Below are 15810 nucleotides of genomic sequence, written 5' to 3'. Positions count from 1 at the left end.
GCAGACTCATTGACTGACTCAGTGTCCGGGTCCCGAGCCCAGGGTCACTGTTCCACCACCATGTTTGATGGGGCCGAGGGGTTCAGGCAGGTGAGTTTTCTCGTTGAGTTCAGAGGGGGAATCGGAGAGACCCCTCTGCTGAAGTACCGCTTCACCGTGTGAGACATGGTGGCCGAGGCCAGGCGACCTTTGACCTCTGACCTCTGTCCTCTTCACCACACACTCTCTGACACGGTCAGTCTCGCCGTGTCTTACCCATCTGCCTCTCTCTCCACCCTCTCCCCCCCCCCCCTTAGGTCTTTTGGGGTGGTCCTGTGGGAGATGTTGACGGGGGAGGTGCCCTATAAGGACGTGGACTCCTCTGCCATCATCTGGGGGGTGGGGAACAACAGCCTGCAGCTGCCCGTGCCGGAGAGCTGCCCCGACGGCTTCAAGATCCTGCTCAAACAGTGCTGGTGAGGGGGCGGGGCTAGGGGAGGGGGCGGGGCTAGGGAGCAGAGCTAGAGGGTGGGGTCAGGCCAGGCCAGGGGCTGAGGGGAGGGGGCGGAGCTAGAGGGCGGGGCATGGTGTGCGTACACACTGGCAGATGAACGAGGGGAGTGCCTTAGGCTGCGGCAACCCGGCCCAAATAGTACTGGAAGCATGAGGAAAAACGTGCATGAATAGGGAAATGCATGCAGTCCACAGACAGGAAGCCTGCAGACAGGAAGTATAATTTCCCATGATGCCCTTTCTTTTGCAGGAACTGCAAACCGCGGAACAGGCCGTCCTTCCGGCAGATTCTGCTACACCTGGACATCGCTTCAGCAGATGTGCTGTCAACCCCGCAAGAGACGTACTTCAAATCCCAGGTACCCCCCCGCGTACGGACAGACACACTCGTATGCTCTGTGGCATAGACAGACAGGCAGACAGACAGACTCAGACAGACAGACAGACTCAGCCAGACGTACTCTTGCACTCTGTGGCACAGACAGGCGTGTGTCACACTGCAGTCGGATGTGCAGTGTCTGTGTCCTGCAGCTGCTGGTTAAATCTAATGACGCAGATGCTGATCTCACTTCCCTGCTTACTGCTCACATAATGGATCTATTCTGTGACAGCAGCAAGAACTATTTACTGCATGGAGTATATTGATCGCTTAAATGGGAGAGCGGGAGAGACGGAGCGAGAGAGAGGGGGGAAAGGAGGGAGAGGGAGGGAAGAAGGGAAGGAGAGGAAGAGAGAGACAGAGGACAGCCAGCTGGCAGAGAGGGCTGTGGTCAAGAAAAACCCATTAGCTTAATACCTTAATACCACTCACTCACTCACTCACTCACTCTCTCACACACTCACTCACTCACTCACGCCTCACTCACTCTCTCACGCACTCACTCACTCTCTCACACACTCACTCACTCACTCAATCACTCACACACTCACTCATGAGCACACTCACCCACTCATGAGCACACTCACACACTCACTTACTCACGAGCACACACAATTACATAAGCATACACGCATATGTGGTCACACACACACACCATCTTGTAAATTAACGTCAAGTCAGGACCCTCCTTCCCCTGTCTATACACCCAGCTAACACAATCCTTTAAAGAGCGTTTCCTGTTTGGCTGTCAAATAAGCTTATGATGACAACACTTCCCCAGCAGCTGAACTTCGGTAGAAATAACAGAAAATCTTCCAGGCATGTCACAAACAAACATTTAATCATGAGAAATATCACAAAGGATACGTGTCAACAGCATTTCAAGAACGTTCTGTGTGTACATATTGAAATGGCAGATTTTCTGAGCATTGTTAACTTTCTCAGTAAAATGATTATGATTGACTATCCACAATTCAAATTCATTGAATGCAGTGATCAAAGCTCTCTGTTCTGAGACCTGCTTTATTCCTTGTGATTAAGAAATGACATTCAGGGGCTTGGAGCACAGGCTCTCACTCTGTGGTAATGGTTAGCCGGGTGTCAGCACCTGTGTGACTCACCTGCGCCCCCCACAGGCCGAGTGGCGTGAGGAGGTGAAGCAGCACTTTGAGAAGATCAAATCAGAGGGGACCTGTCTGCACCGACTGGACGAGGAGCTGATCGTCCGCCGCAGAGAGGAGCTGAGGTTATTATTATTATTATTATTATTATTATTACTGTTTATTATTATTATTATTATTATTACTGTTTATTATTATTATTATTATTACTGTTTATTATTATTATTACTGTTTATTATTATTATTATTATTATTATTATTATTATTATTATTATTACTGTTTATTATTATTATTATTATTATTATTATTATTATTACTGTTTATTATAATTATAATTATTATTATTATTACTGTTTATTACTATTATTATTATTATTATTACTATTACTATTATTGTTATTATATTACAGTGTTGTTGTTATTGTTGTTGTGATTTCTACTTGTTAATGGGAGCACAGGAGGTCTCAGGGCCGGGGGGGGGGGGGCAGTGTGGGGGCGAGTGGGGCTCAGCGATAGAAAGGAATAATCAGACAGCCCAAGTGAAAGAGTAGAGGGAGCAGGAAATGGAAGCTGAAGGTGGCGGGGGGAGGAGAGAGTCAGCATTAATAAGAGATGGATCAGGAAGATCAGAAACAAAATGTAAAACATAGGTTTCAAGGGCTGTGTGAGTGTGAGAGAATGAAGCAGAACAGTCTCTGCTCAGAACAGTCTCTGCTCAGAACAGTCTCAGCTCAGAACGGTCTCTGCTCAGAACAGCCTCTGCTCTGAACAGTCTCTGCTCTGAACAGTCTCTGCTCAGAACAGTCTCAGCTCAGAACAGTCTCAGCTCAGAACAGTCTCTGCTCAGAACAGTCTTAGCTCAGAACAGTCTCAGCTCAGAACAGCCTCAGCTCAGAACAGTCTCAGCTCAGAACAGTCTCTGCTCAGAACAGTCTCAGCTCAGAACAGTCTCTGCTCTGAATAGTCTCTGCTCAGAACAGTCTCTGCTCAGAACAGTCTCAGCTCAGAACAGTCTCTGCTCTGAACAGTCTCAGCTCAGAACAGCCTCAGATCTGAACAGTCTCAGCTCAGAACAGCCTCAGATCTGAACAGTCTCTGCTCAGAACAGTCTCTGCTCAGAACAGTCTCAGCTCAGAACAGTCTCAGCTCAGAACAGTCTCAGCTCAGAACAGTCTCAGCTCTGAACAGTATCAGCTCAGAACAGTCTCTGCTCTGAACAGTATCAGCTCAGAACAGTCTGCTCAGAACAGTCTCAGCTCAGAACAGCCTCAGATCTGAACAGTCTCTGCTCTGAATAGTCTCTGCTCAGAGCAGTGGAAGGTTTCTGCACGTGCTGTGTAAGTATGTGAGAATGAAGCAAAACAGGATGATGTGATGGCATCATGAAGGAAGGTGGAGGACTGACACCCTGAAGTGGCTCATTTTCACACCGATGCACAGCCCAGAGCGATTTCCCACTTATACCTCAGCTACGGAAATAACTCTGCCCTCTCACTCAAAAGCACAAAGCTGGTGTAATGATGTACTTTTTGTTTTTCCCTTTTCTGTGCCATGGTTTTAGCTCTGTAAAGAACGTTCAGTCCAAGCAGAATTTTGCGTATTGATACGTAATGGTGATGAGGCCACTTTCACTGGAACTACTTCATAGCCCCGAGTTACACTGTTTGTCTGCACACATTATAGGAAAATAATCAACACCCTCTTAACCAATCAGGATCTGGTATTTAATCAAGTCATGGCTATTTAAATGGCCATAAGATGACTTTGACTGTGTCAGAGCCCAGAGCAGTGATGTCAAAATCCAGTTCTGGAGGGTCTGCTGGTTTTTGGTGTGTTTAATTTACGTCATTGATTGACTAAAGAGCCTGCACACCTTGTTCTCAAGGCCTTAATTGGCCACTGATTGAAAGGAAACCACAAATTCCTGCAGACACTGCGGCCCTCCAGGACTGGAGTTAGACCTGCAGATACAGCGCCCCCTCCAGGGCTGGAGTTAAACCCGCATATGCTGCGGCCCTCCGGGACTGGAGTTAAACCTGCAGACGCTGCGGCCCTCCAAGACTGGAGTTAAACCTGCAGACACTGCAGCCCTCCAGGACTGGAGTTAGACCTGCAGACACAGCGCCCCCTCCAGGACTGGAGTCAGACCTGCAGACACAGCGCCCCCTGCAGGACTGGAGTTAAACCTGCAGACACAGCGCCCCCTGCAGGACTGGAGTTTGTAGCGAAACGCAGTGCAGGGCGGTAGAGGAGCTCACTGCTCTGTGCTGTTCATGCAGGCACGCCCTGGACATCCGCGAGCACTACGAGCGCAAGCTGGAGAGAGCCAACAACCTGTACATGGAGCTGAACGCGGTCATGCTGCAGCTGGAGCTGAAGGAGAAGGAGCTGCTCAGGTAGGCGTGCGGGAGAGACACCTGCCACAGGCCGAGGCACAGCCAGCCGTCCTCCGGCTCTCCATCCAATCTGTCCCTTTTACCAGGAGTGGTCTCACAGTCTGGGGTGTGGCTCAGAGTCAGGGGTGTGGCTCATAGTCAGGGGTGTGGCTCATCGTCAGGGGTGTGGCTCATCGTCAGGGGTGTGGCTCATAGTCAGGGATGTGGCTCATAGTCTGGGGTGTGGCTCATAGTCAGGGGTGTGGCTCATCATCAGGGGTGTGGCTCATATTTAGGGGTGTGGTTTCGGGGTGAGGTTTTAACCTAACAGCTTGTTTTCCCGTCTGTCCACATCGCAGGAGGGAGCAGTCGCTGGACAAGAAGTACCCGGGTCTCTTCAAGCACCACAGCTCCAGGCAAGGGAGCTCCTCCAACTCCATGGAGAAGCTCATCAAGAAGCGAAACGTGCCGCAGAAACTGCCCTCCAAGAGGTGAGAGAGAGAGAGAGAGAGTGAGAGAGATCAACAGAGACAGAGAATGAGAGAGTGAGAGAGTGAGAAAGGGAGAGTGAGAGAGAGAGAAATTGAGAGAGATGGGCAGAGAGGGAGAATGAGAGAGTGAGAAAGGGAGAGGGAGAGAGAGAGAAATTGAGAGAGATGGGCAGAGAGGGAGAATGAGAGAGTGAGAAAGGGAGAGGGAGAGAGAGAGAAATTGAGAGAGATGGGCAGAGAGGGAGGATGAGAGAGTGAGAAAGGGAGAGGGAAAGAGAGAAAGAGAGATTGAGAGAGAGAAAGAGCAAGATGGCCAGAGAGGGAGAATGAGAGAGTGAGAAAGGGAGAGAGAGAGAGAGAGAGAATGGAGGGAAAGAGAGAGATGGGGTGGAGAGAGAGAAAAGGGGGGAGAGGGTGACACCCATCAAAGCCTCTGTACCTCACACAGGGGCTCTGACACCCTCAGCCCGTCCTGCAGCAGTGTCCTTATAGGATCAGTATAGGACCTGTCCATATTCTGCCCTTCCCTCTGTGAGCTAAAATGGCAAGACTGATCTGGGACCAGCTGGGCTCTGACCCTGTACCTGACCCCCCTCCCCCCTCTCATCCACACCCACTCCCTCCCCAGGCCTGACCTGCTGAAGTCGGAGGTGATCCTGCCCAAACTGGAGTCCTCCATGACCCAGGTGACCATCCCCTCCTGCCAGAACAAGGGGTCCACCTCGCCGGGACGGTCCCGCCGGGGAAAGCCGCGCTACCGCAAGGCCAGCAAGGGGAGCAGCGGGGACCTGGCGGGCCTGAAGGCCAGCCTGTCCCCGCCCTGCCCCGCCCCCGCGGCCCCCCCGGCCCCCGTGGCCGCCAAGCAGCAGCCGCAGCACCTGGACCCCAGCGCGGCCCTGCGCGGGCTGCAGCACGACCTGCTGCTGAAGAAGCTGTCCTCCTCCAGCCCCGACCTCATCTCCACCACGCTGGAGGCCGAGGGCCGTCGCCACGGCAACCTGGAGCGCGCCGCCGGCGCCAGCCTCAGCGCCTCGGCCGGGCTGGGCGGGGCCGGGGCGGGCGGGGGCGGGGCCGGGGGCGGGGCCGAGCTGGAGGCGGCCGCGGCCGAGGACCTGACGGAGACCCCGCCCCGCAGTGACACGCCCAGCGAGGACGCCGCCTCCATCCCCTTCTCCAGCAGCCCGGACTCGCCCTGCGGGAGGGGGGGCGCCGCCGCGGGGAGGGGCCCGCTGGGGCCCCCCCGCCTGCCCCAGGACGGGGACGACAAGGAAGACGGGCCCAGCGTCAGCTGCCGCTCGCCCGGGGGGCTGCCAGGGGCCGGCGGAGGGCGGCACCTCACCCCCGCCGCCATCCTGTACAGGGCGGCCGTCACGCGCAAACAGGTGAGACTGCCGGCCGCTCACCTGGGTCCCAGCGTAGCCTCTGACCTCACCTGCAAGGGCTCCTCATCCAAACACAACAGCCAGCGCTCAGAACTATAGTGTCCAAACACAACGACCAGCGCTCAGAACTATAGGGTCCAAACACAACAGCCAGCGCTCAGAACTATAGGGTCCAAACACAACGACCAGCGCTCAGAACTATAGTGTCCAAACACAACGACCAGCGCTCAGAACTATAGGGTCCAAACACAACAGCCAGCACTCAGAACTATAGGGTCCAAACACAACAGCCAGCGCTCAGAACTATATGGTCCAAACACAACAGCCAGCGCTCAGAACTATAAGGTCCAAACACAACAGCCAGCGCTCAGAACTATAGGGTCCAAACACAACAGCCAGCACTCAGAACTATAGGGTCCAAACACAACAGCCAGCGCTGAGAACTATAGGGTCCAAACACAACAGCCAGCACTCAGAACTATAGGGTCTAGCCTGCAGTTATTTAGATTATTTTTACAGTAAGAGCTTCACGGTACAAAGGCACTGGGACTGGAGATCACTCAGAACTTTCTCCTGCTGGGATAAAGGGTTGGGGTCTAATCTGCATTCCCCTGAGCACGGCCACACAGAGCATCTGGAGCTACGAGATGAAAATAAGATTCATATCCTTAAGAGATCACGGCAATATACACTGTACACTTTACAATATACACTCTAATCCAGGATCCGTTTATCACGCTAGCTTAAAAACTGTAGGCTACGTACAGACACAATTTGTGGACAAGCTCTGCTGAAAGTGTGATAAAAGATATGTGGCCCCAAATGGGACACATTGGTCCTTGTTCACATAACGTGTACGGTCACATTTGATTGTGAACGGTGTGTACGAACGTTTCCAAGAACATTTCGGGCATTCATCATTTTTCTATATCTGTATTTCTTCATGTTTCCTTACGCTAGTCACATGAACAGGATTGTGCATAAAATTTACCAACAGCCAGCATTCATCATCTCATACACCTGGGATAAGCAAAAAAACAAACATTTTAAGAACAAAAGTAAAACTAATTCAAGAAAAGTTTTGTAAATTAAGCATTCCATTATAAAAGTGCTAAATCTGTAAGTATATAGCTAATATACTGGACAGAGCACCTACTCTAAGAGTATGAATTAGGCTCTTTGTGAGAAGGTTTGAATCTTAAGCAATTTGCTCAATGGGAAGTACATTTCTGAAGTACAGTAGACATATACAGGGCTGTAGCAGTTGTCAAAGATCTGTGCTGATACCCCTCGATGGATGTTAGCATTAGGCTGATGTTAGCATTAGGGCTGATCAATTTCATTTCCTGTCTTTTGAGGCTTTCGGCCAACGCAAACAGTTCACTTAAAACATAGTTTTTGTGATTAATATAGTATTCCTCTGAGATTTAGAATTCAAGCTTTTGAATTTTCCGGTGTAACATCAGTTTGTGTTGTTTTTAACGTGTTTGAAGAAGTAATTTAGGGAATTTCTGCTGTTGTACAGCAGAAAGACATGACAGAGAGTTTTCCTGCGTTCATTACTCACTGTTAGCAAAATTGTCAAATCAGCACCGTGAGGAAGATTAAAAATCTTGAACTTTAAAGGAAGTTTTGATCACATGATGCTGGGTCATCATCTTTAAAGAAAGCCGCGCTGGCCCTTGAGTCCGGTGCGGTCTGGGGCATAACGCTCACCGCGTTCTCATCGCGTTCTCACCGCGTTCTCACCACGCTCTCACCGCGCTCTCACCGCACTCTCACCACTCTCTCATCGCACTCTCACCACTCTCTCATCGCGTTCTCACCGCTCTCTCATCGCGTTCTCACCGCACTCTCACCGCTCTCTCACCGCGCTCTCACCGCGCTCTCACCGCTCTCTCACCGCTCTCTCACCGCGCTCTCACCGCACTCTCACCACTCTCTCATCGCGTTCTCACCGCTCTCTCATCGCGTTCTCACCGCTCTCTCACCTCGCTCTCACCGCTCTCTCACCGCTCTCTCACCGCTCTCTCACCGCGCTCTCACCGCTCTCTCACCGCGCTCTCACCGCACTCTCACCGCTCTCTCACCGCACTCTCACCGCTCTCTCACCGCACTCTCACCGTGCTCTCACCGCGCTCTCACCGCACTCTCACCGCACTCTCACCGCTCTCTCACCGCACTCTCACCGCACTCTCACCGCTCTCTCACCGCACTCTCACCGCACTCTCACCGCACTCTCACCGCGCTCTCACCGCTCTCTCACCGCTCTCTCACCGCACTCTCACCGCACTCTCACCGCACTCTCACCGCGCTCTCACCGCACTCTCACCGCTCTCTCACCGCACTCTCACCGCGCTCTCACCGCACTCTCACCGCGCTCTCACCGCACTCTCACCGCTCTCTCACCGCTCTCTCACCGCGCTCTCACCGCGCTCTCACCGCGCTCTCACCGCTCTCTCACCGCGCTCTCACCGCGCTCTCACCGCGCTCTCACCGCGCTCTCACCGCACTCTCACCGCTCTCTCACCGCTCTCTCACCGCGCTCTCACCGCTCTCTCACCGCACTCTCACCGCTCTCTCACCGCGCTCTCACCGCGTTCTCACCGCTTGTTTCCTGAACAGAAACGGGGCGTGTCCTCCGAAGAAGAGGAAGGGGAAGTCGACAGCGAGGTGGAGTTGCCACGGAGACGGTAAGGAAGCGCTGCCTCTGCAGGATTCGCACAACAGCCGCGTTCTTCCTCCCGACTCCCTCTGAGGGTTTTGAGGGCTCATATTTACCAAGGGCACAAAGCGGCCCCTCTCATTTCCGAACCCCTTGTCCCTCAGAAAGCAGCATGGTGGGGGGTCAAACCTGGACCCTCATGGGGGAGGGGGCTGGGGAATTATGGGTATAAATTTAGCCACATGGGGGGGGAGAGGAATTATGGGTAGAAATTTGGCCTCATGGGGGGGAAAGAGAATTAGGGGTAGAGATTTTGGGTCTTTAAATCAAAACTGTAAACTGAAAACCACTCAACTCACCAGCCAACTGTGACCTGTGTTTGAGAGTCATTCACGAACGGCACTATACCAAAACAATCATATCTGACGCTCCTTGTTTTCCCCGCTCTGTCCCGTTGCCATGGCAGCCGGCCCGTCAGCATGACGAAGTGCCAGTCGCTGTCCACCTTCAGCTCGGAGAACCTGTCGGTCTCGGACGGGGAGGAGGGCAACACCAGCGACCACTCCCACAGCGGCACGCCGGACGTGGTCAGCACCAACACCGACGAGCGGCTGGACGACAAGAGCGACGACCTGCTCTCCCAGGGCTCCGAGATCCCCGCCGACGCCGCCGAGGCCGCGCAGGCCTCCGACGGGCTGTCCGAGAAAGAGGCCGCGCTCCGGCAGGTCAAAACGCAGCTCACCTACGAGGTACGAACCGCCATCTCACGCAGCTCACCACCGAGCATAACACCTACGAGGTACGAACCGCCATCTCACGCAGCTCACCACCGAGCATAACGCCTACGAGGTACAAACCGCCATCTCACCACCGAGCATAACACCTACGAGGTACAAACCGCCATCTCACCACCGAGCATAACACCTACGAGGTACAAACCGCCATCTCACCACCGAGCATAACACCTACGAGGTACGAACCGCCGTCTCACGCAGCTCACCACCACCACCGAGCATAACACCTACGAGCTACGAACCGCCATCTTACGCAGCTCACCACTGAGCACAACACCTAGGAACCGCCATCTCACGCAGCTCACCACCCCATGGTCTGGTATGTTAAGTCTCTGTTCCAGTGTGTGGATGGGTCCCATGGTCTGGTATCTGTTAAGGCTCTGTCCCAGTGTGTGGATGGATCCCATGGTCTGGTATCTGTTAAGGCTCTGTCCCAGTGTGTGGATGGATCCCATGGTCTGGTATCTGTTAAGGCTCTGTTCCAGTGTGTAGATGGGCCCCATGGTCTGGTATCTGTTAAGACTCTGTTCCAGTGTGTGGATGGGCTCCATGGTCTGGTATCTGTTAAGGCTCTGTTCCAGTGTGTGAATGGGCTCCATGGTCTGGTATCTGTTAAGGCTCTGTTCCAGTGTGTGGATGGGCCCCATGGTCTGGTGTCTGTTAAGACTCTGTTCCAGTGTGGGTATGGGTCCTGTGGTCTGGTATCTGTTAAGACTCTGTTCCAGTGTGTAGATGGGTCCCATTGTCTGGTATCTGTTAAGACTCTGTTCCAGTGTGTGGATGGACCCCATGGTCTGGTATCTGTTCAGGTTCTGTTCCAGTGTGTGGATGGGCCCCATGGTCTGGTATCTGTTAAGGCTCTGTTCCAGTGTGTGGATGGGCCCCATGGTCTGGTATCTGTTAAGGCTCTGTTCCAGTGTGTGGATGGGCCACATGGTCTGGTATCTGTTCAGGCTCTGTTCCAGTGTGTGGATGGGCCCCATGGTCTGGTATCTGTTAAGGCTCTGTTCCAGTGTGTGGATGGGCCCCATAGTCTGGTGTCTGTTAAGGCTCTGCTCCAGTGTGTGGTTCCAGTGTGTTCCTCATTTGAGCTCTCGAGCCGATAGTGAAGGTACCAGCAGTGACAAGAATATTACTGGGCACTGGAGAGAAAAAGATGGTAAAAGCAATTAATAAGTGGAAAAATGGAAAAACCTGCACAATGGTGTAAAATGAAAAAAAATCCAATGAGGCTACAGCCGAAATGTAATTCATTATAAAGTCTATAATGCTCAAGATAGCAATCAAATTGTGAACATCTCGCTCTTAGACCTTCATCAGCATCTGAATGTGCGAAGGAGATTCGAGCTCGGGACAGGGTTTAAAAACAGTTAATAAAACAGCACGTGACAAACACAGTACCTGCGTAATGATAAGAGCAGCCTGTTCAGCCCGTCTAGGCTGGCCATTTACCTGCTTTCATCCAGCCCGATCTTCAGCACCCCAAAGGTGCTTCTACTGCATGACCCGGGGAGCTGCTCCATGCATCCCCATGACTGAGCTGGACAGTCCAGGGCTCAGAGAGTGAAAGTCCTGCCATGTATTTCTTTCACTCGTGATCTCAGCCAGCTGATTTGAGTCATCAGTTCTACCTCCTGGATGAAGAATTGTGCTGATTAGCAAATCCAGGTGATTGGAACAAAATACCGGGGACCACTTTTACTTTCTAGACCTGGATTTCCACCTCTGGCATTGATAGCTCTCTCTACGTAAAAAAAAAAACAAAACAATTTCCTGATGTCTGTGTGGAATTTACCTTTAACTAAATGCCACATATCTTTTCCTGTTCTGTTAGTCGGAACACAACCTGGATACTTCAGAGAGCTTCGATCGATTGGCTGGTTGACTGACTGATTGATCTGAATTGATACCAGTGTCCTGCAGGCAAAAGTGCCAACCCACAAGGGCTTAAAAAACATAAATCCAACATCTGAGAGTATTTACTTATGTTTCTGCATAGTAGATCCAAAGCACAGGAAATAAAGAAATTGTGGATTGTCCCCTTAGATTTATAGTATTGTTTTGAGATATCACGCTAGAGAATTTTCAATTTCCTTATCGCAGCATTGTTTTGTGTAAGCATTGAATCTGTGACATGTTCATAACAAAATCATTTCAGTGGTTTGAGCTGTTGTACAGCACTAAAAAATGTACAAAAATGTCAGAACCCTGTCCCAAAGTCAGAACTCTGTCCCAAAGTCAGAACCCTGTCCCAAAGACCGAACCCTGTCCCAAAGTCAGAACTTTGTCCCAAAGTCAGAACTCTGTCCCAAAGTCAGAACCCTGTTCCAAAGGCAGAACCCTGTTCCAAAGTCTGAACCCTGTCCCAAAACCAAACCTTGTCCCAAAGTCAGAACCCTGTTCCAAAGGCAGAACCCTGTTCCAAAGGCAGAACCCTGTCCCAAAGTCAGAACTCTGTCCCAAAACCGAACCTTGTCCCAAAGACCGAACCCTGTCCCAAAGTCAGAACCCTGTCCCAAAGTCAGAACTCTATCCCAATGTCAGAACCCTGTCCCAAAGACCGAACCCTGTCCCAAAGTCAGAACCCTGTCCCAAAGTCAGAACTCTATCCCAATGTCAGAACCCTGTCCCAAAGATCGAACCCTGTCCCAAAGTCAGAGCACAAAGCCCTGTGTAGCACAGAGCCCTTTAGTTGTAATTTCCAGGCCGAAGGCGTGTTCTCTGTGAGTTAAGAGCTCCTCAGCTTCCTGTGCGGTCAGCGTGACTCAGTGCTGCCTCTCTCCGCAGAACCAGGCCCTGTACGATGACTCGGACTGCGACAGCGCGGAGCTCGACCATTCAGGCAGCGCGGACGCCAGCCGGCCCCCCAGCACGGGGGCCTGGTAAGGAGCCAGCTCCCCAAGGCCCGACGGACAGTCATCTGTACAGACGGACGAGACCCCCCCACCCCTGTACAAACACCCCGCCCCCCACCCTGTAAGACTACAGAAGACTAAACGTCACTGGTCCTTTTATCAGATTCCTCTTCCCCTTATGCATCTATCATTCTTTTAACATTTTTAGACTTTTTTATTTTTTTTTTTTTGGTTGTCATTGTCATTTTGCAACAAAGATGGTCTATTTTTCAAAGACCGCCAGATTGCACGGCGAACCGGATCACGTCGGAAAACGAGTCCAGGATTTTCCTTGCGTGGAAAAAAAGGTCATCAGGTGATAAACGGACCATAAACCAGGTGACACCGTTCATCTTCAGAGCCAAGAGACACAACTATAATGGGAAGAACAAAAAAAACAGACAGCACTTAATCTCCATCTGCTTTACCTCCTTTTCTTCCACCCACCAGCAGTCACGGGAAACGCTGTCAGGTGGCGCATCCGTTACTGCACACGCCACGCGCACTGAAGCTTATTTTTGTACGAACCACTAGAGGGCGCCGTTTGGGCAAGAGAAACAGCAAGCTTATTACGCTACGCTCCACGTGGGACGCAAAGACGGGTTGTAACTGGTGGAAAGAATTCAATCATGTTTACATTTTTTTTTTTAATTATTATTTTTTATTATTTTTAAATTATTTTAATGGTTTACAATATATTTTTTTATATCAGAGATTATGTTGTCATTTTAAATGTTCCGTATTTTAAATTATCATCTATGTAAATATATTATGTCTTTACACTGTACAAAGTGCAAATTTTAAAAAGGTATAATAATGTTGACACTGTACTATACATTGGTGCTGACGTTCTCAACGGGAAGGAAGAAACAGTACGGCCAGTACACAAGGTGCTGCTCACGACAGGGAAATCATGGGAGGGGGGGAGGAAACAATGGCTTTCAACAAAGCAATATTTCAACCCCCTACCCATCACCCATCACGTTGCAAGCTACAATCCAGTACCATCAGGGCAGCCATGTTAGTGGCCAGATGGGCATATTAATTAGGTATTGTAGTGTTAACATTTGCTACTGATGGCGTAGGTCAGACAAGTATCCGTTTAAAATAAATCCAGTACTGCATAGCATTTCAACACCACGTGCAACAGACTGTACAGAAAATAAAAAGCATGTTTGTAATATAGTATGTGTAACTCAGATTGTATTTTGAAGTCGATTCCAAGCCACTTGGGGTCCCACACCAATCACCTGAGAACAATGTTAAACGAAGTTCCCCTTCAACACACGAATGAACAAATCTTTGACCTTCCAATAAAAGGAGTGCTGGTATTGGTCTAGTGTCTCACTTGTTTCCACTGAATTGGGCGATTATACAGAGTCCGTTGTGTCTATGGCAATGCTGAGAGAGTTCTACATGCACAGACTACCTTCCACAAAGACCTTGTCAGGTTCAATTTTATAAGCTAGAAATGGCAGCTTCTGTGTTTGTTAGAAGTTTATAGACTTGTTGGTGTTCATTTTCAGAAAAGCTTAGATTTGTACATAATAAAAAGACACTTACATTTTGTCCCATTAAAAAAAGAATTACTTAAATGAAATGTCTCATGTCTTCAGTTTGATGAAACTGATGCAATCTCCTATCCACAAAGATCCCATCGCCAGTACCGCAACGCAATACTGCCCCCTGGTGGCCGGAAGGAAGAGGCACTTGTAAGTTCCCAGTACTGGGAATCAAAAGAGCCTCCTTTGAAAGGGTTTTATACTGCATTGCATATTGTATCTGTGTACTGTAGCAAATGTATTTAAAAGGCTAAATAAGAACACAAATTAAAATGACACTGATAAAACATTGGAAGTGTAAACAGTTTCATTTTTTGGTGCCAAAAGAAACACTTGGTGGGTCTAGCCCAGTGGTCTCCAACCCTGGTCCTGGAGAGCTACAGGGCCTGCTGGTTTTTGTTTCACCTTAAACTCAGGACCCAGTTGAGACCCAAGACACCAGGTGAGTTGAGTTAACTGTGTAACCAACTGCTCTAATTGATTAATGTAGTGCAGAGTCACTATGAAAACCAGCAGACCCTGTAGCTCTCCAGGACCAGGGTTGGAGACCACTGGTCTAGCAGAACTCCAGTCGTGCTGAACCACATTTCAACCTGGTGTGCACCAGCCAGCTGCGCCTCTCTGGAGAAGAATCTCGACTGCTCCCCTCTCACTACCTCTGAGAACATCGCTCAGACCGTCCCTTCGACACCGCTGGTGGTAATGGAACAGCACTGCTATCTGGGCAGTTCAAGAGAATGTTCTGACATAGCAGACGCAGCTGAAACTATTTATCTTCAAGGGCATACACGTGTCAGTTGCACTGCTAAAATGCCTGCTAACATTCCTCTGACTGATGGAAAAAGCTACATGTTTGCCTGGGTGAATACTCTGGAATATAGCAATGGCCTCATTCAGTGCTGGAGATGCTGTGCTTTAGTGGTCGTGTACTGTGGTCATCACTTAACCGGAGGTTCTGAAATGGTTTGGATTGACTCTTACCCTTAGAAGGCAAGGACGACCTCAATCATCGCTTCATCATTCGTTTTGTCATGTCTGCAGAGCATGAGCAGCCACCTTGTGACTCCATGGATCCTTCTGATTTACCTGCACTCCTTCATCTCATTGCAGATGCTTTGGTACAGCTCTGTGAATGTGTCTTCTGCGCAATAAAAGTAACCTAACATAACAATATTAATAATAATAACATCAACAACAATAATAATGTTAACAATGTGTAGAAAGCTTTGTGTGTCCTGGAGGACCACAGTGTCTTCAGGTTTAACTCCAGTCCTGGAGGCCCGCTGCGTCTACGTGACCCTCTTGCTGTGACTCCATTCCTAGAGGGTCAAAGTGTTTGTGGGTTTTTTTTTGTTGCCATTTTTCTCTTATTTTCTCCCCAATTTAGTCGTCGTACCAATTCCCTGTGTGAATCACGGTCCTGGTTGATGCGCTATCCTCTGTTGGTCTGGGGAGGGTGTAGACTACCACATGCCTCCTCCGATACATGTGGAGTCGCCAGCCGCTTCTTTTCACCTGACAGCGAGGAGTTTCACTGGAAGAGTGCAACGCGTTCCCACCCGCGAACACTGCCAATTGTGTTCGTAGGGAGGGAACGCTGACCAAGCCGGAAATACCACTGCCGGGGATTGAACCCGGGTCTCTGCGGTGGTAG

The 15810-nt window shown here is 50.4% G+C and overlaps 1 protein-coding gene across 2 annotated transcripts in view; it reads left to right on the top strand.

Annotated features, from left to right (window-relative positions):
* The window catches only part of map3k12 (mitogen-activated protein kinase kinase kinase 12), a 57287-nt gene extending 42842 nt beyond the window's left edge, over positions 1-14445 (top strand). For both annotated transcript variants that reach the window (XM_035389612.1, XM_035389613.1), the window contains exons 6-14: positions 297-455; positions 743-851; positions 2008-2117; positions 4273-4389; positions 4728-4859; positions 5488-6241; positions 8867-8934; positions 9373-9655; positions 12488-14445. In XM_035389612.1, coding sequence (XP_035245503.1) covers positions 297-455; positions 743-851; positions 2008-2117; positions 4273-4389; positions 4728-4859; positions 5488-6241; positions 8867-8934; positions 9373-9655; positions 12488-12586 — 1831 coding nt within the window. In that variant the 3' untranslated portion in view covers positions 12587-14445. The remainder of the gene's footprint in view (positions 1-296; positions 456-742; positions 852-2007; positions 2118-4272; positions 4390-4727; positions 4860-5487; positions 6242-8866; positions 8935-9372; positions 9656-12487) is intronic.
* The last annotated feature ends 1365 nt before the right edge of the window (positions 14446-15810 follow it).

Source organism: Anguilla anguilla, chromosome 13 (genome assembly GCF_013347855.1).
Source record: "Anguilla anguilla isolate fAngAng1 chromosome 13, fAngAng1.pri, whole genome shotgun sequence".
NCBI lineage: Eukaryota > Metazoa > Chordata > Actinopteri > Anguilliformes > Anguillidae > Anguilla > Anguilla anguilla.
The sequence above is the reverse complement of the archived record's forward strand: the minus strand, read 5'-3'. Positions and strand labels throughout refer to the sequence as shown.